General features: G+C 44.2%; 1 protein-coding gene across 1 annotated transcript in view; it reads left to right on the top strand.

The window, feature by feature from the left end:
• The window catches only part of LONP2 (lon peptidase 2, peroxisomal), a 98,157-nt gene that overhangs the window by 6,638 nt on the left and 63,616 nt on the right, over window positions 1-27,903 (top strand). The window contains exons 3-7 of the mRNA XM_005289834.5: window positions 1,654-1,785; window positions 4,482-4,604; window positions 5,606-5,769; window positions 9,463-9,557; window positions 20,294-20,552. Of these exons, the coding sequence (XP_005289891.1) occupies window positions 1,654-1,785; window positions 4,482-4,604; window positions 5,606-5,769; window positions 9,463-9,557; window positions 20,294-20,552 (773 nt within the window). The remainder of the gene's footprint in view (window positions 1-1,653; window positions 1,786-4,481; window positions 4,605-5,605; window positions 5,770-9,462; window positions 9,558-20,293; window positions 20,553-27,903) is intronic.

Raw genomic sequence — 27,903 nt, 5'->3', positions numbered from 1 at the left:
TTAGATTGTAAACTCTCTGAGGCAGGGACCATGTCTTTGTATTCTGTGAGGGAGCCTACTACACTTCCAAACACAGGTTAAATAATAAGTCTTTGATAGTAAAGCTGTAAAATCAACTTCTGTTCTTATGCAACTCTGTTGGCAGCATATGTATAATGTCTTGCAAAAGGTGGTGTGGTGGTGATGATGATGCTAGTCATCCTGATTTCGAGGATGACATTGACAATCCTAGTTTGTATTAATGGGTCTTTGGGTGATTCCATAGATCAATTTGAGAAGAACAGAATTTATCACACTGGCCACAGTCATCTGCCTAGTTGTGGTGATTGAGTTGCACACTGTTTTTATGCCTGGCTCTGTATTTCCAGCTGCTCAACAATTCTTCCCAAAATCATGGTCATGCATCCTTGTTGCATGGTACCATGGAATACGATCGATCGCCAGTTTCTCAAAGGTCGAGTCAGAAATTTTTGTTTGCACAGATTTTATTTCAGGGTGTCTTTGAAGCATTGCATCAGCCCTTTATGCTTACAATTGCCAGAGCTTAATTTGGTATATAAGAATTGTTTTGATAAATGGGTCTCAGGCATATGGACTACGTGGCCAGTCTGTCTCAAGTGGATGCAGATCTAATGAGACTCGATGCTGACCAAACCAGATTTCTCCAGGACTTCCATGTTGGAAACCCAGTCCTGCCATTCAATGCCCAGCAAAAAGTATAATGGAACTTTTAGTGACCACAAATAATCAGAAATTTTATTTTATATCTCATTCAAAAGATGTCACTTACCAGGAATATAGTACTCAATATTGCCAAACTGGGGTGCTGGTTCAGTTCACTCAAGAGTGCCAGTAACCGAATTGCTGAGAGTAATTCTTGCACCACTTTTGCGTTCTTTTATCTTCTACCAAAGTGCTGACCAGGTCTGATGCCGTTTAACTTGTGAAATTTAGCAAGATCATAGGCTAGGTGCTACAATTCAATAATCCCAGGCATTTCAGTAGTGCTGTGTATCAGAGCTATGTAAATCTTAAATGCACCTTAATATAATATTCTGAAGAAACAGACTTGACTATTGTCGTATCGGGGTAGGCTTTAAATTGTTCTATTTGTAACAAGAATATTATTTTAAAAAGTCTGTTTAAAGTACTGCCCCTTAACCATAAAAATCAAAACAAAAATCAAACAAAAAAACAACTATATAGAAATTATTTTGTCCAAAGGATACACAAATCTGAGATGTCAGAGAAAGTATCATAACTGTTCTAGTCACATTTTATGGGATCAAAAAGATTTGGTACAATGTAAAGGGGAGAGGTTTTGTTCTTTCTTTTTTCTAACACTGAATAAAAGAGGTTGAGGAAAGCACTAAGAACTATAATAATATTTAGGGTCTGTCTCAAACAAGCAAAGAAACTGAAGTTTTGACGGTCCTGGGAGATGGGGTTAACTTAACGCCTTTTAGTTCTTTTTGCTGGCTGTTAGAAGTGCTGTTTGGCTATATAAATAGAAATCTTTTCCTTTCAAAGATGCAATTATTTCTCAGTTTGTGGCTGTTCACCTTAATAATCTGGACAACTGTTTTTTCATATCAGAAAGAAACACCAGGGAATACTGAAAATTGTTATCACTTTCTTGTTTCCACCTTACAGCTGGTTGAAATGTTGGATATGTCTGTCCCTGCAGTTGCTAAGCTGAGACGTCTTTTAGACAATCTGCCTAGAGAAGCTTTACCAGATGTACTGACTTCGATCATCCGCACAACCAACCAAGAAAAGCTGCAGGTACTGTATGCTTCTGCCTTAAACTTCCAGGGGAACCAAGGGTTTAGCACTACAGTTCAATCCACTATTAGATAACTTCAGAATCACTCATCTCTGGAAATTATAAAGTACTAATATTGTGCTTAAAAAAAAGTAATTGTCTGCATTGCATCTATGTGACTTTATTTTAAAAAATATTTCCACATTATTCAAAACTATATTGAGTTGGCAAACTGAGTTCAAAGGTTACTGTTGTACCATTGTTTGTGTTAATGCATTTTGGTCATTTACCCCAGTTACTTTTGTAGTTATTTGTGTAAGATTAGACTCCTGGAGCATTGGGGACTCTTAGAAAACGGGCATAAATCTAACCGCTTTAATTTCTTTGGCATACAATTACACTGTGAAAATGGCATGTAAGGTTTCATATTTATTGGTCTCAGTGATTTCTGTATCCAGTTTGCTCTGTTCATAAGTAAAAAGTTTTTGTTTTGTAACTGTCATGCTGCAAATTAAATCTGGGATTTGAAATAATTCATCTGGAGATTCTGCTTCACCCTTGCATGTAAATATTCTGCCCTCAGAATTTAATTGAGAGTTCTCCCCAGTTCGGTTTTCTATAGCTGTATTGGCTTGTCAGTGCTAACAGTAATAATTTGTTTCTATCAATAAAAAGCAACTGGTAGAGAGTAAAAAGGGAGAGCACAACATGTTGAGTAAGTAAGTGGCATGTAGAAGAATCTCCTTGGTAAGCTGCAAACCACCATTAAAAGTGGATTTGCATGTGTTCTCTTTACTGAAGGGCTGAGTGTCAAGGTTTTGCTTGTGCTGCCATGGGCATGTCATGTGACAGTCATGATGCTGAATCAACACCATGTTGGCCTCAGGCCTAGTATTTAGCTGGGTTACTGATTGTGCTGTTCCTCCTCCTACGTGAGACAGGGCCAGACTTTCTCTGCTCTGGTGGCAGACCAAATAGGAGCCCAGTTACTGATCTGAAGTGAGAATACAGAATGCAGCTAGTCCTTGTGCAAAGGAAAGATAGGGCAGTCCTTACTTAGCTCTGCTCCCTACAGTTGTCATTGCAAGTAGAGTGGAAGGAGGTAGACAACAGCTGCCTATTACTTGCTTCCTGGCGATCTGCAGTGGGAAGCATAGAGTAGAAGACAGCACCAAGAAGATTGTAGAAAAGGTGGCTTTTCAGAAATCCACCTGCCTGTTTCAGACTAGCAGTGATGTTACTTGTACTCCTTTGGCTTTAGTATGCCTGTAGGAGCAGTGAGAGCCTGGCCTCACCTTTCCTAGTGACCCAGCTCCAGCAGGAAGGGGAGGAGAATATTAAATGTATTTCAGGGTATTGCTGAGTGTGGGGATAGGAACTCCTAATTGACCCGTGGTTGGCTTCATTGCCACACCCCTAGCTGTTTAGTAATCTGTGTAGATAAGTAAATCTCTGCATTTTTAACCCTGCGAACATTGCAAGTCCCATCTTGGGGTGACAACAAGCCATAAGAAGCTTTCATTGCCTAATAAGAGATGAAGTGCCCAAACATTCACATGATCAGTGTGAACAGACTTGGAATTCAAAATTAAGTCAGAGATACAATTGGAAAAGAAACCAGAAGAGAAGGCAAGATTTGTGAGACTGCTGGAGAAGAAAGAGATCATCTTGTGATTTTTCTCAGAGGGCTAGGTCCTGCCTCCAGGTTTAATAATTGAGAAATGACTGCTGATACTGGTTTGCTGCAGCATATGCACCTAATCAATGAGGCACATTAAAAAGAGAGGCAGGATAAGAGCAGTTTTCTTTTTCTTCCAGTTCCGTAGTCATGCTGGAGTAATTAGAAGTCTTTTGATGCTAGCCTTAGAATTATAGTACCCTTTAAACCTTTTCAGTTGTGTGTTTAAAACTTGGTAATGTAGAATTGTGCCCCAGAAATTTCACCACTTTTAGTCTGGGAATTTCCTTAAAGCAGGTACCTGAGGGAAGTGTACTTCTCTGTCGGCAAAAGAAAATAAGGCATTAAATACAAAGTTATTTTAACTAGCAACACTGCTGTTGTCTCTCTTTTTGAAGGTTTCCTCTACTTTCATTCTTTATGTCTACACAGCAGCTGGGAGGATGCTTCCCATCTTGGGCAGACAGACATGCATAGCCCTACTCGACTTAGTGTGCTAAAAATATCAGAGTGGCCTCAGTAGCCTGGGTGGTGGCTTAGGCTAGTCACCTGAGTACATACCCAGGGGGTTGGGCAGGATTGTTTTTGGATGGGTAACTCAAGCTGCCACCTGTGCTGTCCCTGCCGCACTGCTATTTTTCGCATGCTAGTTTGAGCAGAGCTATGCATGTCTGTCTGCTTGTGCTGGGGAGCATCTTCCCAACTGCTGTGTAAACATACACATTATGTCTTGTCTACTTTCCCTGTTCACTTCTTACACTGTGTGCTTCCAGTTGCCTTTCGGCCCTTCTTAACAACGAACACAAAGCACAAACCAAATTCTAAAGTCGTTTCACACATCTGAGATAGGAGCCTTATATTCCACTCTGCTGTAATAACTGCTTTCATATTTTTTTGCACACTGTCTACTTCAGAACTCTGATAACATTGCGTCATTAACCCAGAGAAAATCTGTGCGCTATCATTACTTATAGACTAACCTCTAAATAGTACAGAGAAATACTGTTAACTGTTTTCACTCTCATTTTCTGCTGTTAGATTTTAGATGCTGTTAGCCTGGAGGAGCGATTCAAGATGACTATACCATTGCTTGTTAGACAGATTGAAGGCCTGAAGCTGCTTCAGAAAACCAGAAAACCCAAACAGGATGATGATAAAAGGGTATGGACTTTTAAACATAGGATTCTCAAATGCACTTCATGGTTTGGCAGAGAGGAATAATTTAATTAAATATAGGGTCTCATTTTCAAAAATGGCATCTAAAATTGAACCCACAATCATTCACATTTAATTTCTGTGACCATAATTTTTCATATCCAGGTAATAACCTGTATAAAACGTCCAACTCCCATATTCTACATAAGATGGCTATTTATTTAGATTTTTAGTAAACCATATAAAAGCACCTAAGCAAAGGCTTTAAGCACATTTGACATCCATTTAAAAAAAAAAAAAAATTGTCTTGAACAGAATCATTTCATGACCCAGTTTGCTTGTGCAAATTCTGTTTGCACTATCTAAAACTTTAGACGTGAAAAATTGAGTACAGTTTTAAAGCTCGTGTTGACGCCTCTTTCAGAATGTGACTTTATTGTCCAATAGTATGAGAATAAAATTGTTTTATACATGAATGAAACAGGCATTGAGACCTGTAGTTTTCCAAAACGTGATAGTCTGATCACATATATTAGTATATATACAATCATGTTTAATGATGAACAATTACTTTTATGGGAATTGATGGGGGAAAAGTAAGAGCCCTGTTTACTCACTGAAGATTAGTCTTATTCAGTAGTTATTGTGGCCTATAATGCAGAGATTTTAAAAGTATAATTAATAACACCTTCAAATTTCTTTCTTGTCTTCTAGTATCCAATAGGTATGGCTGGTTAATTAGTGTATTTTTGTAAACCGGTACCATAAGATAAATGTTTCTTTATTTTAGTAATCATGAGATCATATTTAGAACAGGTTAATAAAGTCATAGATTTTAATATTAGAAGGGACCATTATAACTGTCTAGTCTGACTTTCAGCGTAAAACAAGCCAAAGAACCTCACCCAATAAATTATGCGTCAAGCCCTTAACTTCAGTTTAAATCACAGTTTATCTTCTAAAAAATATTTGTACACCATTCTATGCTTCTGTTTTCCGCTTCTTAGGTTGTAGCTATTCGTCCTATTCGGAGGATCAATCACATTCCAGGTACTGCAGAAGATGAAGAGGAGGATGAAGATCATGATGACATTGTGATGCTAGAAAAGAAAATTAGAACATCCAGTATGCCAGAGCAAGCTCTTAAAGTTTGTGTAAAAGAAATAAAAAGGTAGGTGATAAAATCTCTGTAATAGTGAGGTTTTCCAAAGTTTATTAATTGACTTTAAATTTCCAATTGGCCATTCTTGCCATAGCCTGTCTTCCTATTGAGAGGTCATATTTTTGTAGGTTTTTGATTATGTTGGGAAATTAAAAAAAAAAAATTACATTTCAAGCAGAACAGAGTTGTTTTTCCATAGTGTTAATTTCATCATTTTCATAGTTTAAAAATAAGTGTTTATAAATAAGAGGAAACCTGAAGAAAGCCCCCCTAAATGATGATTAAGAATCAGTATAACTTTACACTAAAAACTTAAAGCCTCTCTAAATCTTCATTGCTTAGAAAACAGATAACATGCTCAAGCTTTAAACCTATGTTTATGATGTTAGTGCTTGGCTGTGGTGATGTGCTGTTAAAAAACTATATAACATTCAGAGATGTGGAACAGTCTCAAAAACTTTAAAATAAGGAGGATGGACTTTATCATTAAGTCATGCTGATGAAAGTAATGTATGGTATTCTCTTAGATAAAGGGCCAAAAGCTTTAATTTCCTTTATTTAAAAAACAAACAAACAAACACTAAGTGCAATTATATTTTCGTGGGTTAATAGAAATAATAATTGCACAAAAAGCTATGTTAATAGCATGTTGTTCAGGTTGCAAATCAGGCACTCAGAAGTTAGGAAATGCCAGAATAAAGGTTGCATGTGCACTTTATTTTCACAAAATCCCTGTGACGTGAGGGAGTGGTATTATCCCAGTTTTACACTTGGGGAGCTGAGGCTCAGAGACATTAAGGTCAAAAATATCCACTAATTTTGGACAATTTTGGGAAACTAGGACCTGACTTATTAGAGTAGTTGGCATTAAACATCTTCCATTGGCTTCAGTTGCGAGCGCTCTGCACTTCTGCAAATGAGGCACCAGGGTCTCCCGTTGGGCAACCAGAAAATTAGGAAAACATATGTGGCCACCTGTGAAGAGTTTGGTTAAATTGAAAAAAGGGTCTTACAATTATAAGTGTTGGGGCAAACTTAATAATAGCTGATGCCACTAGCCTGCCCTATACTACTCATATATAATACTTTTCATCAGGAGATCTCAGTACTTTACAACGAAGGCAAACCTCATTATCCTCCTTTTATAGTGGAGAAAAGGAGGCAAAGAGAGGTGAAGTGATTTACCCAAGGTCACTTAGCAGGCCAGTGAACAATCTGGGATTGGAATCCAGGTCTCCTGAGTCCCAGTCCAGTGCTCTATCCACTGGGGCAGTGGTTTTCCAACTTTTTTTCTGGGGACCCAGTTGAAGAAAATTGTTGATGCCCATGAGCCAACGGAGCTGGGGATGAGGGGTTTGGGGTGTGGGAGGGCTCAGGGCTGGGGCAGAGGGTTGGGGTGTGGGAGGGGGTGCAGGCTCTGGGGTGGGGCCAGGGATGAGGGGTTTGGGGTGCATGAGGGGCTCAGGGTTTGGGGGGCTCAGGGCTGGAGCAGGGGGTTGGGGTGCTGGAGGGGGTCAGGGCTGATGGTGCAAGCTCTGGGGGGGGTGGGAATGAGGGATTTGGGGTGCAGGAAGGGTTCCGGGTTTGGGAGGGCTCAGGGCTGGGGCAGGGGATTGGGTCGTGGATTTACCTCTGGTGGTTCCTGGTCAGTGGTGCAGCCAGGGTGCAGAGACAGGCTCCCTGCCTGTCCTAGCATCGTGGACTGCGCTGTGCCCCAGAAGCAGCCAGCAGCAGGTCCAGCTCCTAGGCCGAGGCACGTAAGCGGCGCCACGCAGCTCTCGCCCGCAGGCCAGCGAGTGCACAGGTGGTGCTTGGGGCAGGGGCAGCGCGTGGAGCCCCGCTGCCTAGAAGCCGGACCCGCTGCTGGGACGCATCGTTTGTTGGAACAGGAAGGCACTAGCCTGCCATAACTGGGCAGCACCGCCGACAGGACTTTTAACATCCCTGTCGGCGGTGCTGACCAGAGCAACTAGGGTCCCTAGTGGCTGAGCAGGGCGACCCAGTGCCTTACATGCTACGGCCCAGTACTGGGTCGTGACCCGAACTTTGAAAAACACTGCACTAGGGAACACTTTTGGCTTCTGGGCATCTATTTCTCTTTATAAAAGTAGGAAATTACAATCAAATTTGAGGTTTCTAAATTAATTAGTAGATAAAGAAAATGCAGTGGATAACAGCCTGCTAGGATTTCAGTAATGGTATAGATAAAAATGATACATATAAATAAAAATCCATTAAGGTAGAAATAAGGAGGGAAACCTTTAGGGATACATTTCTAAAGGGCTGATTCTCTGCCTCTTTTTTTGCACCTGCATTTTTGAACACTCGAACTTGGGTATTTTGCCCACAATTCTTTCTGGTGACATCTGACTCCCTGATTTTTGGCTCAGTCAGTTACTTAGGGCTGGTCTACACTTAGTCCGGACTTCGGACTAAGGTACGCAAATTCAGCTACGTTAATAACGTAGCTGAATTCGAAGTACCTTAGTCCGGACTTACCGCGGTCCAGACGCGGCCGGAAGTCTCCCCCCGTCGACGCCGCGTACTCCTCTCGGCGAGCTGGAGTACCGGCGTCGATTGTGAGCACTTCCGGGATCGATCCGGGATCGATTTATCGCGTCTTAACCAGACGCGATAAATCGATCCCAGAACATCGATGGCGTGCCTCCGGACCAGCCGGTAAGTGTAGACTAGCCCTTAGAGGCACAGCTACTAAGTTGCATCTGCATTCCACTTGCACCTGCACACAGCTAATAATAGAAGATTTTGAGCTAGCTTCAGGTGAGAGTTATCTTTTTTCAAAGATGTGCAGTGGAATAGATGTCAAGAAGGATGATCAAGGATCCATCACTGCAGATATTCAAGAACAGATTCAGGATGGGTATATGTTAGTGAGGTCTTGAAAAACAGAGACAAACGAGTATCTGGTGATAGTACTACTGCCCAGTCTTGGCTTAGGGAGGTACCTTATTATTGGGCACGTATGGTGCATAAACACGAGAAATGTTTTTGACACCTATAGCAATGTGACACATTTGGTTAATTATTTTTTTTTGAGATTTCTCATCAATGTAAATATGAGGGAGAGCCTCTGCTTGTTCGTGCTCGTTATACAAAAATGCTGTTTTCATGCATGACTCACAATAGGTCTGGGTGAATTTTTTGGGTAAATATTAAATTTGTCAGAAAATACATTTCTTGGGGCATTGTAACTATTTGCAAATTCAGGTGGAATTTGACAAATAGCTTTGGCTAAAAAAAAGAAAAGAAAAAGTCAAAATTTGATCATTTTGAAATAAAGCATTTTAAAACAATGTTTTGTTTAGAAATTTAGCTATATTCATTTAAACAAAAAGGGTTTAAAAAAAGCTGAAAACTAAACAAAAATCACTTGTTTTTGTTTTTTCTTTTTGGTTTAGTTTCTATGAGTGTGTGAGAGAAATATTTCAGTTTTGGTTAGACCCGAACTGAAATGTTGTTCAGGTTTTTCCAGTTCAGACCCAAATCAGAAAAAACCCCACAATCTTATAGTTCATGCAACAGTACTCTGCTTCATTTCTTAGCATTAAGATTTTCAGTGTAGTAAATAGGAATGCTGTGGACCTCCATGTACCAGATACAGGTTTTGTGGTAGGAGGAAACACTCTCAGCTCAAACTTACTATCTCCTTGATACACATCTACTAAATATGTGTACTTTCAGATTAAAGAAAATGCCTCAGTCAATGCCAGAATATGCCTTGACCAGAAATTATTTGGAACTAATGGTGGAACTTCCATGGAACAAAAGTACAAAAGGTAAATGCCTGTTAGACCTTCTTTGGTGCTGACTGTCTGTCAAAGAGAAATTCCAGGAAAAGTATCTGGCAATTAAATACTGTGGTATCTAACTGGGTCTGTCTTGTAAATTCTTGTTGCATGGTCTGATAGCAGAAATACCCTTAGTGTGCTAATTTGGTTTTTAAAATAAATTATTCTTAACCCGGTAAAACAAATCAAGTGACTATGAAATGTAACTCATGTGTACATCAGAAAAATGATGATTAGAGAATCACTGAGTGAAAGGATTTGATCTGATCGCTGCCTAATTTTTCTTATTTTATTGATGTCATGTATTTCGTTTTTCCTTAGATTTTTCACATTGTAAAGTCATTAAAGCATGTAGGTTAATGTATTTTAAGTGATTATTGTTGATATTCTCTTAGAAATTCACAGCATATTCTGTTCTGCCTGTTTAATGAGTTTACATTTGGCACTCATTCATTTTCCTTTAAAAAAAAAAAAAAAAAAAAAAGGCAACAAAACTTTAGACTAGATGACTTCTTTATGAAGAACAGGTCACTGAAGCCAACATTGTTTTGCCTTGTGTATCTCCTTGTTGCTTTAAGCGTCACCGAAGATATGCAAACAGCTGAGGAAATAGGTCTGTTATTTAAATCCATGGTTCTCAACCAGGGATACGTGTGCCCCTGGGGGTACGCAAGGGTCTTCCAGCAGGTACATCAACTCATCTAGATATTTGCCTAGTTTTACAACAGGCTACATAAAAAGCACTAGCAAAATCAGTACAAACTAAAATTTCATGCAGACAATGATTTGTTTATAGTGCTCTATATACTATACACTGAAATGTAAGTACAATATTTATATTCAAATTGATTTATTTATAATTATATGGTAAAAATGAGAAAGTAAGTAATTTTTCAGTAATAGTGGGCTGTGACACTTTCGTTATTTTATGTCTGATTTTGTAAGCAAGTAGTTTTTAAATGAGGTGAAACTTGGGGGTATGCAGGACAAATCAGACTTCTGAATGGGATACAGTAGTCTGGAAAGGTTGAGAGCCACTGATTTAAATGAAGTCTGACAAGGTAGTTTCCACTGTTTTGTAAAGTAATTTTGTTTCCACATTTTTGAAGGAACCTCACAGAAGCTTGACAAAGAGATCTGTTTCCATGCTGAAATTTTATTTAAATATTTGGTTACAGAGAGAGCTCCATGAGATGTATATCTTGTTTTCATCAGGGTTCCAATAGGAGAACAGTTGACAGTCTTACTCCAGGACATGTTCTGTATGGTATAAACAGCAAAATGTGGGTCACTCATAGCTTAGGGTGAACCATGTTACAAAACATGCTAATTTACATGCTGTTAAACATGGTAGCGCTAGTGTAGGCAGAAACTGTTGGGTCAGCTGTTCATAGTTAAAACATCAAAAAAACATATTTTTTTGCATTGACAGTGTTAGTTAAGAGATTAAAAGTTTCTAAAACCTAGACATTGCTGACGCCTGTTGAAGTGGAACAGTTAGTTTATTCTAGTAGTTTGGGACTGCAATGCAAAGGCCACATCTACACTGTGAGCTAGGGGTATGAGTCCACTGCTTGTGTACAGATAGTTGCATTAGCATGAGTATAGTTTAGCCGTGGTACTACTGGCGGCAGCAGTGGAGGCATGTGCTGAGTGCAGACCTGCCTGAAACTGGTGGGTACGTACTCGGTATGGGTAAGCCATGCCTCTGATGCTGCTATCCATACTACCATTGCCATACTGTTGTTTATAATTGCACTAGCTCGATGAGAGAGAGAGTTTGAGCATGTGTACACAAGAATGGGAATCACACCTCTAGCTCGTAGCATGGACATAGCCTTAAAAGTCAGCCTCTGTCTGTTTTGGATTGCGGCACTTTAAAATTAATAGTCTGTGTCGAGCAAATATTTTATTTTCAGTCTACATTTGGAAAAAGGGAGCGTACAGTAAATACTCTGTAAAAGTGAACAGCGGATGGATCACTCAATAAATTGTTCATTCCCTCTGAAACATCTGGCACTGACCACTGTTGGAAGACAGAATATTGGGCTAGATGGACCATTAGTCTGACCCAGTATGGCCGTTCTTACGTTCTGATCTTCTGAAGTCCTGAGAGTTTGCTTGGATTTGCTCAGCTGAATATAGAGTATTTCTACTAATAAATGTTTTAGTGGGTTAGAGTTCTGTGCTCCATTTGCTGATTCTACAGCAGCTTTCAGCTAATGCATTCACAAAGGTGGGCTGATGACACTGATGAGGCTAGTGCCCAAAATGGATATTTTAGTATGACTGAGTGATTTATAAGTTGAAGTTCTTCTTTGTAGTGATTTCATCTAGTTTTTAAATAGAGAGTGACTAAAAGTTAGTCAACTGAAAACTAGAAAAGGACAATTTCAGTTGCAATATAAAGAATTGTATCATTCTAAATAAAAACTTGTGGCTCTTAAAGTAAACTGAAAAAAATACTTAGCAAGGTTCTTTCAGCTACCATGATCAACTTGCATTTACTTTGGCACTACACAGCCCTACATCTCACTGCATTATTGATGTTACTATACAGTACTCTGATATTTTTTCATATTTAATATCTGCCTGGGAATATAAATGTTTTCAAAGCATGCGGTGTTGTTTGAAATTTATTTACAATCTGAGCCACAGGAGTCTCTGAATTCTCCTGGTGGAATGTTTAACTACATCTGTTACTCTTCTACTTTCCAAAAGGACACCATGCTGAAGATGGCTTGAATCTTGTCACCTTGGACAAATGTGCTGGCTTTGCAATCACAGGCATGCAGTGTACTATATGTACACATACATCCTGTGCCTATATGCACTGTAACACATTCACAGAAGAGTATTAGAAACCTGAGAAATACAATTATACTTGTATTTTTGCCCCCTCAGTGGCTTTTTAAGAAAATATCACATGGTTCTTAAAGAGAATGTCTATGCATTTTAAATGTAAAAATTTTTTTTATCATAAGGGAATATGTGGGACATATAGTATCTCAGGACTGACACGTTATTTATTTGCCTAAGGTCAAAACACTTTCTGTGGCAAAGCTGCACTTTATCAGAAGATATTATCTCTGGCTTTTTCTCCAGTTTCTGCCTCTTTGCTTTTCATGCCAATAGTAATACTTACATGGCAGCTTTTGTCCAAGGAACTCAGTGCTTTATAAATGTTAACACATTACTGTGAAATAGGTATGGGATATGTAAGGAACCCCTTCATGCACCATTCAAATGGAGCTGTCTGGAATTTGGCCAGGACACTGGAGTAAAACCTCAACTCTTACATAAAGTGGAATTTAATGATGACAACTGGTCAGGCTCTCCAATTTATCTCTCTTGAAAGATGGCAGCTGCAGGGCCACCCAGAGGATTCAGGGGGCCCGGGGCAAAGCAATTTCGGGGGCCCCTTCCATAAAAAAGAGTTGCAATACTATAGAATACTATATTCTCGTGGGGGTTGCCCCACTTGCCTTCTCCCACCCCCCACCCCCCTGGGCAGCTGTAATACACCATTTTCAGTCTTTAACAATGTGGCCCATTAGCTCAGAACTGGCTTTGGGCAAAGTACTGATTGTTGAATCGCTAATGCATCCTAAAACAAGTTGGTAATAATTGGAGGTATTCTGTCCAACCTGCTGAATCCTGCTCTGCTCAAGAGAGTTTAACAGCTTACAGCACTAGGTCACTGGAGGTAGATAGTAGAGGTGGGCTCCATGCAAAATCCTCGGTTTGGTCCAAATCTCTTCACATGAGGAAAGTTGTATATGGATAAGGATGTCCTAGATCAGGCTATGTCTAGTAGAAAGCAAGTGCTGGAAGATCTCTGGCATTTATTTGTCACTTCTGGAATTGTCCCTCCTGCTTTTTCCATCTTCGTTTGTTTCTGAGTAACATAGTTTCAGGATAACTGCACTTGCATCTTCCACCTCTCCATCCTCCCCCAAACCCTTGGTCCACTCCAGTAGTTCCCAGTCAGGTCTGAGGTCTCCTGTCATCACCTGTCTCTGTAGGGACACTTGTCCCACTGCCGTCCTCTGACCTGAAGGTTTTAAGGCTGCACAGCTCCCTGCCTTACACTGTGACATCACCAGCAAGTCATTTTAGATCCAGGCTTTGCTTTCTCTCCGAGGACTGAACAAGTATTGCCAGCAGTTGCAAGTTACCACACAGCGCTTTCTAAATAAGGATGTTTATTCTTAAGGTAAAAAATATCCTACACGTACCCTAAAAGCTTTCCAGAAGTCTCCCTTCAGTCTTATGCGGTCCTGGTAGGCCAAAGTCTTTCCAACCCTTCCACAAAGGTTGGGTCTAAACATCCCCCTCCCCTTCCCGCACCTTGGGCAGACAACTTTAAACACAGTCTTGTTAAGCCAAAAGCCCTTTCTTTGTCTCCCTACTCTCTGGAAATCCAGTTTGAACCAGAATTTGCAAACCTCCCTCGGGGGTGGTGCCTCCTTGGAGGTGTTTACAATGTGAGTGATTCACCTTAATAACTCCCCTCTGTTATAGTTCATGAAATAGCTGTGGTAACCCTTCACCTTGGAGTAGAACACAACCATACATACAGTCTCTGGTCCACAGTGATACATACACTTAATACAATGTGCTCCCTCAAAGATATTGGAGCTGCATGCAGTATTTGTCACACAGAGCAACTGCAAACACAACGAGCCTGAATCTTTCCTCTTTGGTTTTACACTGCTGTTATTCCATTGACTTAATTGAAATTATTTTTGGTTTATGTTGGCATAAGTAAAAGCACAGTCCCGCCCTTAGATTCATGTGATTTATTCCTTTATTGAAAATTATTCTGGAGGTAAAACTGCCTGAATCTCAGGTGACTGAGTACAACTTGGGTGTAGATGCAAGATTATGTATATGATGCTTAATTTAAAGATCAGTCATTGCCCTGGCTATCTGTTTTGATTGCTTTTAGATTGAGGGATTCTGTCATTGACTCCACTTAGAGCAAGATCAGGATGTGCCTTTGTTCATTTTAGAGTTTCACTACATTTTCAAATGTTGCTGGAATTGAGTGAATATATAAACCAGCATTTGCATCTGCAATTGCCTGTTTTTGTGCATTCCAAGGGGTATATGTGCATAGTTTAGAGTCACAGTTACTTGAGTTCTTCTTCGAGTGCTTGCTCATATCAATTCCAGTTAGGTGTGTGCGCGCGCCGCGTGCACGGATGTCGGAAACTTTTTTCCTAGCAGCTACCCGTTGGGCTGGCTGTGGAGCCCCCTGGAGTGGCGCCGATATGGTGCTCTATATATGACCCTGCTGGCCCGACCCCCCTTCAGTTCCTTCTTACTGCCTGTCACGGTTGTTGGAACAGTGGTCTCTTGTTATCCACTACTCCCTAGCTATCTCTTATCTCTGTATATAGTTACCTTTGTCAGTAGTTCTCTAGTGTTAAGTGTAGTATAGCAGTTGGGGGGGGGGCTTCAAACCCTGCAGCTCCTGCGGCAAGCCTGTGCCTGCGGGCGATCCCCACGACTCCTGCCTTAGGTGTCTGGGAGAGGCTCACCAGGCTGACAAGTGTAAAATTTGCAAGGTGTTTAAACCTCGCACAAGAAAGGAGAGGGATATCCACCTCAAACAACTCCTCATGGAGTCTGTCCTCCGTCCCTCTCAAGATGCGGGCCCAAGCGCCTCAGTGCGGAGTGCCCCCCTAGCGGTACAGTCTACAGCACCGCAAAAGGACTTGGCACGCCCTCCTAGGGGCCGATGATCTCCCGGAGCCCAGAAGCGCTCCCCCCGGCACTGCTCCCACTCCCCGGCCACCCATAAAAAGCAGGCCATGGGAAGACTTCCTCAGAGGCCTGAAGCTGGCACCCGACTGAGCAGGGCGCGGACCAGGCCCCTAAGACTGGCAAATCCTCCACTAGGCCTCAGTCTACACGGAGCAGTCCCACTCCACTGGGCCCCCTGCAAGCAGAGGAGGTCACGCTGCCCTCCATTCCGGATACCTTCGAGGCCGCTAGAGAGCTCATTGAAAGGACTGCACCTATGTCTCCGATCTCGGGGCCTCCCCTGGCCCGAGCTCCTGTACTGTTGAGGGGCGAACCAGCAATGTTTGGACCGTCCACCCCCAGACCAGCATCATCGTGCCGCTCTGAGTCCTGGAGCTGTTCCGAGTCCAGGCACTGCACGTACCCTATGCGCCTGTCTGTCTCGCAGCACTGGTCTCGCAGCCCCGACCCTTGGAGCCGTTCCCGCTTATGGTGGTCGTCGGCTGACAGGTCGTGGTCCTGCTCGAGGTCCAGATCGCGCTCTGAGACCTCACAGCACCTCTTGGACTGACATCACTCTGCGCACCGCTCCCCATCGCAGCACCAAGACTCGTCAAGTTGCTGACCATGGCACCACTCTCCGGCACGGCACAGATCCCCGGCTCGGCACCGGTCTCCATCCCGGGATCGGTCCCCACCGCGGCACTGGTTCCCTACACGACGACGATCTCCATCGCGACACCTGTCTCCGTCGCGGCACTGCTCCCCTGCATGGCACCGGTCTCCATCACGGCACCGCTCCCCAGCATGGTACCAGTCGTGGTCATCCCTTAATCGTCGCTCTCCTTCAAGGCGGGGCCTATCTTCTCGGCACCTGTTGTCTTCGTGGCAGCGCTCCCCATATCGACATACACCAATCGGGCCCAGCAACCCCAGTGGCAATTCTGGACCCCTTGGGTATACATCAGGCCCAGGGTGCCCCCCCCCCCAATCCCCGGGCATCCCTCCGCCGTCACGCTCAGGTACCCGGCCTCCTGAGGCAACCCTCAGCCGCCCCCCTCCAGACCCAGCACAAATTCTGGAACCAGACCCACCTGTTGTGAAGGTTACCCCCGGTGCTCAGGAAGACCCAGACCCAACAGACCAGGGGGCTATTTCGGACCCGGCTCTCCCGGTAGCATCTTCCTCGTCTTCCCCTGACGAGGCTGTGGCAGGCACGTCCACATCTGGTCCACCTCCTATGGACTTCAGAGCCCTACAGGAGCTTCTCCAGCGAGTGGCCCTGAACATGAACCTCCAAGTGGAGGAGGTTGTGGAAGATGAAGATCCTATGGTGGACATCTTAGGTCCAGGGTGGCTTTGCTGATGAACAAAACGATTCAATCCAATGCCAAAACAATTTGGCGAACTCCGGCCTCCATTCCGCCCACGGCCAAGGGAGTTGAAAGGAAGTACTATGTCCCCACCAAGGGGTATGAATACATCTTTACCCATCCGGCCCCAATGTTCCCTCGTGATGGATGCGGTAAATAAAAAAGGCAGGGTCAACAGGGGCCCGCCCCTAAATCAAAGGATGGTAAATGACTGGATATCTTTGGGAGGAGGGTTTATTCTACTGGTGACCTTTCCCTTCGGATCGCTAATCAACTCGTGATCCTCAGCAGATACAACTACAACTCGTGGTCTGTGATCCTAAAGTTCCAGGAGCTCCTCCCATCCAAGTCACGCACGGAGCTGGAGGCCATTGCTGAGGAGGGCAGACTAGTGGCTCGCAGTTCTCTCCAAGGCTTCCTCGATGCCGTGGATGCAGCAGCACGTACTCTGGCGTCTGGCATCACCATGCGACAAAACGCCTGGCTCCAGTCATCGGGTCTTCCACCTGAAGTACAATAGATGATCCAGGATCTTCCATTCGACGGTCAAGGCTTATTCGCCGAGCAAACTGATTCGAGATTGCGTACCCTAAAAGATTTGCAAAACACCATGTAGTAGGTCCTTGCCGGGGCTCGACCCTTCCGGGCAGGAGGGGAGCCACACCGACTCACTACTGTGGGAACAAGCAGTCAGTTAGTCCCGAAACTCCGGCTCTTTGGTGCAGAGTCGGAGCAACCACAGTTAAAGCTCAGGCCCTTGACTGCAGGGGGCTGAGCGAGCAAGCAGTTCAGGAGCCCGGGCCCTGGATCAGGGCGGGGCAAACACAGTTAGCTCAGACCCTTGTTTGCAGGGGCTGAGCGGGCAAATAGTTCAAAGCCCAGGCCCTGGATCAGGGCGGGGCAAACACAGTTAGCTCAGGCCCTTGTTGCAGGGGCTGAGTGGGCAAATAGTTCAGAGCCCAGACCCTGGATCAGGGCGGGGCAAACACAGTTAGGCTCAGGCCCTTGTTGCAGGGGCTGAGCGAGCAGACAGTTCAGAGCCCAGGCCCTGGATCAGGGCAGGGCAAACACAGTTAGGCTCAGGCCCTTGTTGCAGGGGCTGAGCGAGCAGATAGTTCAAAGCCCAGGCCCTGGATCAGGGCGGGGCAAACACAGTTAGGCTCCGGCCCTTGTTGCAGGGGCTGAGCGGATAAACAGTTCCGGTAAGGCACGCCTAGGCTTTCTGTAGCCGAGCGTTGGGTGAGGGGGAAGCCTGCCACCCATGCGGAGGGTGGCAGGGGGGAACGCAGGCCCACCCACTCCACTGCGTTCCAGCCCGGGGCCCTAACAGCGGTTGCTGCCGCTGCTGGTCAGTGGGGTATCCAGACCGCAACACACTGACATAGGCTCACACTCTGTTACAGCCGGACCGGGGTCGGCTACCCCCGGGCTGCTTCCATGATCCTCCTCAAAGCCTACCTCGTTCGTCGCGCCGGGATCGGGCCAGTCCATCTGCATGGGCTCCTCTCTGCCCGGGCTCGGCGGCAAGTCCGGTAGCTCTGCCGGGAAGTCCGGCCAATGGTCCTCAGGCGGCTCCTCTGGATAGCAGCAGGGGCGAAGGGGTTCGGGTCCAGTCTCACCCTCAGGGTTAGTGGGGTGCGGTTCCCAGGGATTCTCCCAGTGGCGGGCGTGAACGGGATCCGGCGGCTCCTCCTCGTAGCGGGCCCGGGGTAGCTCAGGCCAGCTAGGGTCCAGGCCTCGGTCTTCGACGGTCTCCTGGCCGGGAGCTCCTGGCCACACGTCTGCTCCCTGCGGTGGCTGGCCGCCGACTGAGGTCTGGCGGCCGGTCTTTATACTTCCTGTCCCGCCCCTTGACTTCCGGGGGGCGGGGACAGGCGGTGGTGGTCCCACCCACTCTGGTGCCTGCACGTGGGCTCCCTCTTCTGGGCAGGAGGGGAGCCACACCGACTCACTACACACCACTAAATCTTTAGTCATGCATACCCTGGCAACTCAAAGAAAGCCGTTCAAGCCTCAGCCCACCCAACAGCGCTCCTTCCCTGCCAGACCCAGACAGGACTTCTCCCACAGGAGGAACAGATACTCTCGGCGTAGGCCATCATACCTTCTTCCTGGGCAGGGCCAGGGGCAGTCCAAGCCCCCGGCCCGGGCCCTAAGCGTCCATTTTGAAGATGCGCACGAGGACGGATTACCAGTCCACAACCTGGTCAGCTGTCCTCCCTTTCTGAACCGTCTGTCCCGTTTCTACCATGCCTGGTCCCTTATTACATCGGACTGATGGGTCCTCCACATGGTAGAGGTGGGATATTCTATTCACTTCTGTTCCACCCCGCCCTCCCACCCTCCTTGCTCATCCCTCTTCAGGGACCTCTCTCACGAGCAACTTCTTATTCAAGAGATGCAGGCACTCCTTGCCCTAGGAGCGGTGGAGGAGGTGCCTCGGGAGCTCAGGGGCAAAGGTTTCTACTCACGTTACTTCCTCGTCCCCAAGGCAAAAGGAGGCCTAAGGCCCATTCTGGACCTCAGGGAGCCCAACAAACATATTGTCAACTTGAAGTTCCGCGTGGTCTCCTTGGCCACGATCATTCCCTCGCTGGATCCGGGAGACTGGTACGCCGCCCTCGATATGAAAGACGCTTACTTTCACATTTCAATCACCCCGTCCCACAGACGTTTTCTCTGTTTCCTGGTGAACAAGATGCACTATCAGTTCACAGCCCTCCCATTCGACCTTTGCACAGCCCCTCGCGTCTTCACCAAATGTATGGCGGTTGTGGCAGCTTTTCTTTGCCGACATCACGTCTACCCATACCTAGATGACTGGCTCATATGGGGCCGATCTCGCCAGCAAGTTCAGTCTCAGGTGCAGATGGTCACAGATACGTTCGACCGCTTGGGCATCATGTTGAATGTCAGCAAGTCTGTTCTCACCCCAACCCGAACAATAGAGTTTATCGGGGCAGTCCTGGATGCAAACCAAGCAAGAGCGTTTCTCCCAGAGGCCCAACGTCTGGCCCTTGCCAACATAATCACCGACCTTTGCAGGTTCCCCACTACCACAGTGAGGCAGTGTCTTGAGTTGCTAGGTTATATGGCATCCTGCACCTACGTGGTGCAGCACACCAAACTGAGACTCAGGCCCCTACAGACGTGGTTGGCGTCCATGTATCGCCCGGGCCATGACAACCTGGACATGGTGCTCACAGTCCCAAGCCATGTGTTGCTCATATCTATTCCATTCCCCCCGACCTTCCTCTCTGTCGGAGTAGCCGGCAAGAAGGAACTGAATGGGAGTCAGGCCGGCAGGGTCATATATAGAACACCGTATCGGCGCCACTCCAGGTGGCTCCACAGCCAGCCCGACGGGTAACTGCTAGGGAAAAAGTTTCCGAGGGCGTGCACAGCTAACTGGAATAGATGTGAGCAACACATGTTGAAGAACAAGTTACAAAAAAGGTGAGTAACTGTTTTTTCTTAGAAAAAGAGTCTGAAATGTGGCCGTTTACAATAGTAAGCAAATTTTATCAATTGTATTTCAGAAACAATGCTTTAATCTTTAAAGGGAAATTATGCTGATCTCCTTATTTTGGTGCTTGACAGATCGTTTGGATATTCGTGCTGCTAGAATTCTTCTGGACAATGACCATTATGCCATGGAGAAGTTGAAGAAGAGAGTTTTGGAGTATTTAGCTGTCAGACAACTTAAAAACAACCTAAAGGGACCCATCCTTTGTTTTGTGGGTCCCCCTGGAGTCGGTAAAACTAGCGTGGGAAGATCTGTTGCGAAAACCCTGGGCCGAGAGTTCCATAGGATTGCCTTGGGAGGAGTATGTGATCAGTCTGACATTCGAGGTCACAGGTAATTTTATCTTTGTTTCATACTGGTAATTCCCTCCCCCGCCCCCCCGCCCCCCCACACACACTGTTAGCTGCTAGTGGTGGTTTCCTGTCATTTTCTCACTGATGTTCTTTTTATTAAGAGAGGGTTTAACATGGGTGTGACACCCACTCAACAGGATAGAAATTAAACAATAATTGAGGACATTCAGTGTTAAGGCTGACTGGGCTTGTCATCTATCCCTGTTCCTGGTTTTCTTTGTTAGTAGGGCTCATATAGTATGTAACATCATGGGTAGATCTGGAACTCTTTCAAAATTTAAGAATAGTGGATAGAGTTCAGGAGTTTGTGATTGTCTGGGATCAACATATGTCAAAAACAATATGGAAAAAAAGACAGTTCTGATATAATGATATCAAGGGTGTAGTGGCTTTGGAGCATTCCTAAGGAGTGAAAATACAAAATTAACGGCAGATCAAATTTTCAACAAAGGTTATTCCTTAATCTGTCCTATTCCTGCTATACCAGAATGCTTTTTCATAAGGGTGGTAGTTTGTGGGGGTGGTCATCCGGCATTATTATAAGAGGGAATTAAAAAGGAAAAGGGGGAGGGAGACATAATACTGTTTCATTGTTAAGTTCAGCCCTCTCTCATCTCCCATCTCTGTGCAAGCTGGAACTGAATTGCAGTAGACAAACTCCTACACAGGCATAACAATTCTTACAGGGTGGCTCTGATTTGCCCTACTAAAAAGACCACAAAGATTTTATTAAACAAAATGACAAATGAACGTCATGTGATTTACTTCATAAACATTTTTATTCTTGGAGTAGATGGAGATGTGTACTCCACTTAGGGGTGTGCGTGCCCAGCATGGCAGGGACTTTTGCCTAGAAGTACTTGTGGAGGGGTGGCACTCGTGGCTGTGTCCCCTCCCCTGGCTATATGAAGCGGTGCTGTCCAACCCCAACTCAGTTGGGCTGGAGTTGGAGCTGTGTGGTTGTAGTCTCACCACCTCGCATTTTGTCTTAGCCTACTTTATTGTATGTGGTTAGTGTTAGTAGTTAGAATAAGCAACAGAGAGTCCTGTGGCACCTTTAAGACTAACAGATGTATTGGCGCATAAGCTTTTGTGGGTGAATGCCCACTTCACTGGATGCATGTAGAATAGAATAGTTAGAATAGTGTTAGTTGATACTTAATGTGCCCTGGTGATGCCCTCATCAGGGTTTAAACACTGTCCTTCATGTGGAGGGGCGATCCCCAACAGTGACCCCTTCACACAAGCTTGCTTTGTCTTGGCAAAGCCCACCGTACAGAGCGCTGTTCAATTTGTAAATTGTTTAAGCAGCAGATTCAGGAGCAGTGAAGGAGAATGTTCTCGGGGTCGTCTTTGCAATGGGGAGCTTAAGTTCCCTCTAAGCTGCACAGCCGTGCGGCAGCCTAGTAAGCGTCGCGCAGGCACTCAGGCCTGTGATGGGGAGAGATGCCTCTCCCCCAGCCCTGGACCTGCTGCAGCCAGGTGAGAGGCGCCCTCCCTCGGCCCCAGCCCCGGCCCAGACCTGCTGCGGCTGGGGAGAGACGTCTCGCCCATGGCCCCAACCCAGCCCAGACCCAGATCTGACGCAGCTGGAGGTAGAGGCGCCTCTGCCGCAGCCCCACCCCCAGCCCTGCTGCAGGCGGGGGAGAGGCACCTCTTCCCCCCCTTCTTCCCCCCCCCCCCCCCCCCCCACACAGCCCAGGTGCTGCTGCAGGGAGAGAGAGCTGGGGGAATTCTCTCTCCCCACCATAACCCCTGGGCAGTCTGCACCCGAAACCCCTCATCCCTGGCCCCACCCCAGAGTCTGCACAGCCGGAGCCCTCACCCTCCTGCACCCCAACCCTTTGCCCTAGCCCTGAGCCCCCTCCCACACTTCGAATCCCTCCGCCCCACCATATGAAAGTTATGTGCACCAAAATGGAGGTGATGTGTCGCATAACAAAACAGAAAGTGTCGCCTATTGTGCTACTGAGGGGGCCCTCGGTCCTGGCTCCCTCTCCGATGCTTTCCATTGCAGATGTCAGCTGGAGTTTCTGTATGCTTTCCCCCCCATTCCGATCATTCTGCAGGTCATCCTCAAGCTCAAGGCGGATTGGGCCAAGATCATCCTCATTGCTCCAGTGTGGCCGAAACAGTGCTGGTTCTCGGACTTCCTTGCTCTGTCGGCTCAGCTTCCCATACCGCTTCCTCTCCGTCCTGACCTGCTCACACAGGACCACAGCCGCGCCCTCCATCCTGCAGTCAGCTCCCTGCACTTCACAGCATGGCTGCTGCATGGCTACATGAAGAGAGAGAGCACTGCTCAGAGGCCGTCCTGTAAGTCCTTCTCAATAGTAGGAAGTCCTTCACTAGGATGGCCTACTTAGTGAAATGGAAGAGATTCTCTGTGTGTTCCTTGGCCAACAGGCCAATCAACAGAGGCTTCCATCAAGGACATCTTGGAGTACCTGTTACATCTTCAGAAGTCGGGCCTTGCGCTCAGTTCTCTGAGAGTGCATTTGGCAGCAATATCCGCATTGCACCTCCTGATTCAAGAGAAGTCATTTTTTTCCAGTACCATGGTGATGAGATTTCTGAAGGGGCTCTTCCACTTATATCCTCTGGTCTGTGAACCAGTTCCCGTGTGGAACCTAAACATGGTTTTGGCAGCTCTGATGGGCCCTCCAGTCGAGCCCCTTGTATCCTGTCCACTGCCCCTTCTGTCTCAGAAAATCGCGTTCCTGATAGCCATCACTTCAGAAGAAGAGTGAGAGTTGCAGGCCCTAATGGATGAGCTGCCTTACATTCAGTTTTCCAAGGACAAGGTAATGCTGTGACCACACACACAGGTTTTATCTAAGGTGTTCTCTTAGTTTCATCTGAATCAGGTGATATATTTACTTGTGTTTTTTCTCTAAGCCATACTCCTCTCTGGAAGTACAGCACCTTCACAGTCTGGATGTCAAGTGATGTCTAACCTTTTATCTGGACAGGACTAAACAGTTTTGTGCTTTGCCTTGCCTGTTCATGTCGTATGTGGACCCCATGAAGGGGCAAGCCGTCTATCTCTAGATTAATAATGAGATAGCTTTGGCTATGCCTCCTCAGTGGGTACGGGCTCACTCCATGAGAGCACAAGCAACATCAATAGTGATTGATCATCAGTGAAATTTCCATACTTCTGTTTGCAGGACAGTCACATAGTCGTTCATACGTACATTTACGGACCACTATGCTATTACCACATCTTCCAGAGCGGACACAGGCCCCGGAAGGAGGTCCTGCGATCCTTATTTCAGTAGACTGTGAGCCCCAGCTCTGGATTGGGGTACTGCTCATGGAATTTTATATATATATTCACGTGGAATATACGTCTGCATCTACTCGAAGAAGAAGAAGAAACGGTTACTTATTGTAACTGTCGTTCTTTGAGATGTAATCTAGACATGTATTCCACAACTCACCCTCCATCCCCTCTGCGTTGGAGTCTCCTTTCATGGGCTTTTGGATTAAAGGCATTGCCTCTTGTAGTCAGGGGAGGGGCCACAGCCGTGAGGTGCGAACACCACCCGTACTGCTAGGCAAAAGTCTTCAGCTTTGGTGCGTTGGGTTTGCACGCATCTAAATGGATTTTATGTCTGAATCACATCTTGAAGAACAGCAGTTACAGTAAGTAACCATTTCTTACACAAACATAAAAAGGCACACACATTGTCCAGTGAAGTTGATGCTGAAGACCTGATGGAAGGACTGGAATTGGGTTACCGCAGCTATGTTGCAGTGATGTTGAGGGCATTGAAAATACCTTGTTGGTAGTATCTTCATACTCATCAGTGTTCTACTCTTCCTTTTCAAAAGACAAAACTTTATTCAGTGATGCATTTGAGCTTGACATATCCAAAAGAACTTATTTTTCACACTTTTTTGGGAGGAGCTAGAATCTTTTCTATCTTCTTAACAACTTTTGACGATATTACATTTTTTCTTTGGTTTAGAAGCATTGCCTGTTTTCATTATTTTAGTCCTTTCACTTGTTTCCGATGAAATGTGAAAAAACGTACTGGAATGGTATTTCCTGGTGAAAATGTACACAGCTTCTGGAAATTCAGAAGAGAATATATTTAAAAGGCACTGCTGTGTGTTTTAATCTGTGGACAACTTTTTGTTGGAGATGACTAATAACTGCACCTCCTTTCCCCAAGGCTGTTTTCCCTACTGTTTGTGCAGTAATTGCTGTGAAGCAAACTGAGTTCTATTTCTTTTTAGAAAGCATGTAAAATGGTCTGACTGACACTTATGCTGTTTGCCGACATCATTTGCATGACCTTTAAAGATGAACACAACTACTTTGTTCATTATATACATCATTGGAGCAGCACATTAAATAGAAAATATACAAGTCTCCACAGGAGTTAATTGACAAGTAACTATTATGGATATGCTTTCAAGAGTGCATATTTGATGGTATTTGAATTTCTGACTTTAAAGGGGCTCTTTTAAACCTTCTCTTGGAGAAGGAGCCACATGTGGATCCAGCACTCAGTGAAAAGAGGGAGCCGTAGATGATTTATACACAGAGATGCAGGTTTTTAGGTTGCAACAGACAAGTGTTTTTTCTGTGACAGTTTGATAAAATCTGACCTTTTAGCATCTGTCCATATTGCAGAATCTCTCAGGCATTGATGGAAGATGGAGAAAACTTTTCTCCTTATCAATACAAAGCTCTGCAATATTCAAGTGTTTCTAGTCATGTGAATGTTAAAACTTTGCACATTACATACACAATTTAAATTGTCATGTGTTGCTATTCAAACTGGAGCCAGTAGAGGGTGTCCAACATTTCTTAAAGAAGCATGCATCTATGCTAATGAACATGCTTTTCAACAGAGAATAGGTGGTAGGACTTCTGCCTGCCTGCTAGGTTTCAAGATGAGTGCTCTGCTTAGATAATTATTTAAAGTGAAGACATTAGTAACTTTCGTTACTTACCAATAGTTCTTCATAGTTTTACCAGTTTTATTTTAGACTTCCCATCTCATCCATTTTAAAACATAAGTACTGGTGTTGTATAATAATGGCATGTAACATAATTTTATGCTAAAATGTTCAGATCATCAATATTTTTATAAGGGCTTAAAATACTATCCTTATAAATGCTTGTTTTGAAATAAAGCTTTCTGTGCAGATATAAATGCCTAACTATAAATATTTTTTTAAATAAATTGACTGAAAATTCTTTGTCTACCAGTGTATTGCATCAGGAAAGAACAAGTTATCTTTGAGGTATTAGCAAGAGATTCAGATAATTCTTCAGTGAACAAGGAAATACAGAACTTAAGGACCAAATATATCCTTCTGTGCCAATTACATTGAGTTTAAGTTGTACTTGCTTAGTCAGTAGCCAGATTTATCCCTCCCTTCTTAACTCTTCTAACTACTCTTGCAGGATTGTGTGTGTAATGTTAGGCTCAGGATGTGCGGGAATGCTTGTACGCAACAGGATGAATTAAGACTGATATGTTTGTAATTTTGCCTTTGAATTTTCCTGGCTTTTATTGAGTTTTAATAGCTGTTTTGTGTTTCAGTGTAGGGTTTGCATCTATTAAAAATGTAAGTTTTTCTGCATGCACAAATTGTTTCTACAAAGTCCATTATATAAGTAAGCCCTGGTTCCACAATAGAAGCTTCACAAGTGAACCCCTGCACCTGTGTGGTGCCTTCAGTGGGCTGTGCGCCAGGAAAGGGCTGAGTCCATTAGGATCCAATTAAAGAATTGGGGAGACACAAAATAAAATGGTACCATATAACGTTTTCTTGCAAATTGTCTCAAAGATTCTTTAATATCATAAAAAAATGAATACTATCAGACAGAAATGTGGAGGTAAAAGGAGGGGAGAAAAGAAACGAAGGGGTGGTAGGAGAGAGGGAGACTGCTTTTCTTTGAAATATAAAGTACATGGGATAATGCCGGTGCAAAAAGACATAAGGTTCTCTGAGAGTATGTCTGTGAGTCATTTGTTACGAATCAGGCCTTGATGCCATCTAATGGCTCCTTTCTGCACCATTAAAGAGGACTTTCCATTAACATTGGAGCAATATGTAGGGGTACGGTTAGTGCTTGTTACCTCTCCTACTCCTAGTGAATAAAAGCTTATAAATAGATTTGATTTAACATCATTTTCTTGTGTTTTGTTTGCAAGCAAGGGCTACCAAAAATAGCAATCAATATATTTTGCCACTGATCTTCTAGGTGGGAGGAAGGTGTATACTGAATGATCTATTCAACAGGAAAAGCATTGTGTCATGGGGTGGTGTTTCGATGGGTGTGCAGTTCCATGTGATGTACAAATACGGTAATCTGGAAACACCCAGCTTTTACAATTTAAAGACTGATCACATGCTTGCAGCTGGAGTTCATGTGAATTCTTTTTTTCATTAGACTATGAGTAGCCGCTACTGTTCTGCATTCTCAAAATAAAGTCAACATTTTAGTACAAAAACAGAACTGCTTTATCAGACATCCTCCATCTGTCCTTAACTTTTACCACACATCTACTCCATATGTAAAAGTTTGTTGCTTTCATCTGATGCAAACTTCCGTATTAAAAAGAGAACTGAAGATATAGTAGAAACATTTTTTAAAAAAATTATCCATTTTTTTTTAAAGTTTAGTACCATATATTATAGTTCAACTAGCGTAATTTCTATGTGCATTGATGAGGGAATCTGTTAAAATCCCTCTAGCAATAGCTGTGTTTAAATAAGTTTATTGCTAGCAAAATTCTGATACTAGTGTGGACAGGACCTAAACCAAGTTGAAAGTCCGTGTTAAAGTGTGTTAGCCTAACCTAACAAGACCCATATGTGGGAGCATACGTTTTTCTACAGTAGAGGTCTTTAGAAGAAGCTGCTGTCAGCCGACTTTCTAGGCTTGTGGTGATGACACTTGGGCCCTGTTTTTGTTCTTTTGAAGACTGCCATATTTTTTTCTATTTTCTGTATCAACCTCTAGCGTTTGGACAACGTTTATAAAGCTGCTGCTTTTCTTAAATTTTAATTTGGATGGACTGCTTTGTTGCTGATGGGGGGGGAAAAACAGCACCACAAAAAGGAATCTTAATGAAGCTTTGGTTATGCTTTTGCACAGCAAAGGAAATTATACTTATGTGGCAGACATAAGTAGTTCAAAACATATTAAATGTTCAAGGTTTTGTTGTTAATAATTAATTGTACCAGTCACTAATTTTTGAATATTGAAACTTGGAAACAATTTAGATTCATAAATGATCAGGAATTTCAGTAAAAGATATTCAGACACATGGTTATCATATTATGAAGCTGTTATTCCACCT

This window comes from Chrysemys picta, chromosome 14 (assembly GCF_011386835.1).
Source record: "Chrysemys picta bellii isolate R12L10 chromosome 14, ASM1138683v2, whole genome shotgun sequence".
Taxonomy (NCBI): Eukaryota; Metazoa; Chordata; order Testudines; family Emydidae; genus Chrysemys; species Chrysemys picta.
This window is presented reverse-complemented; position numbering and strand designations above follow the sequence as displayed.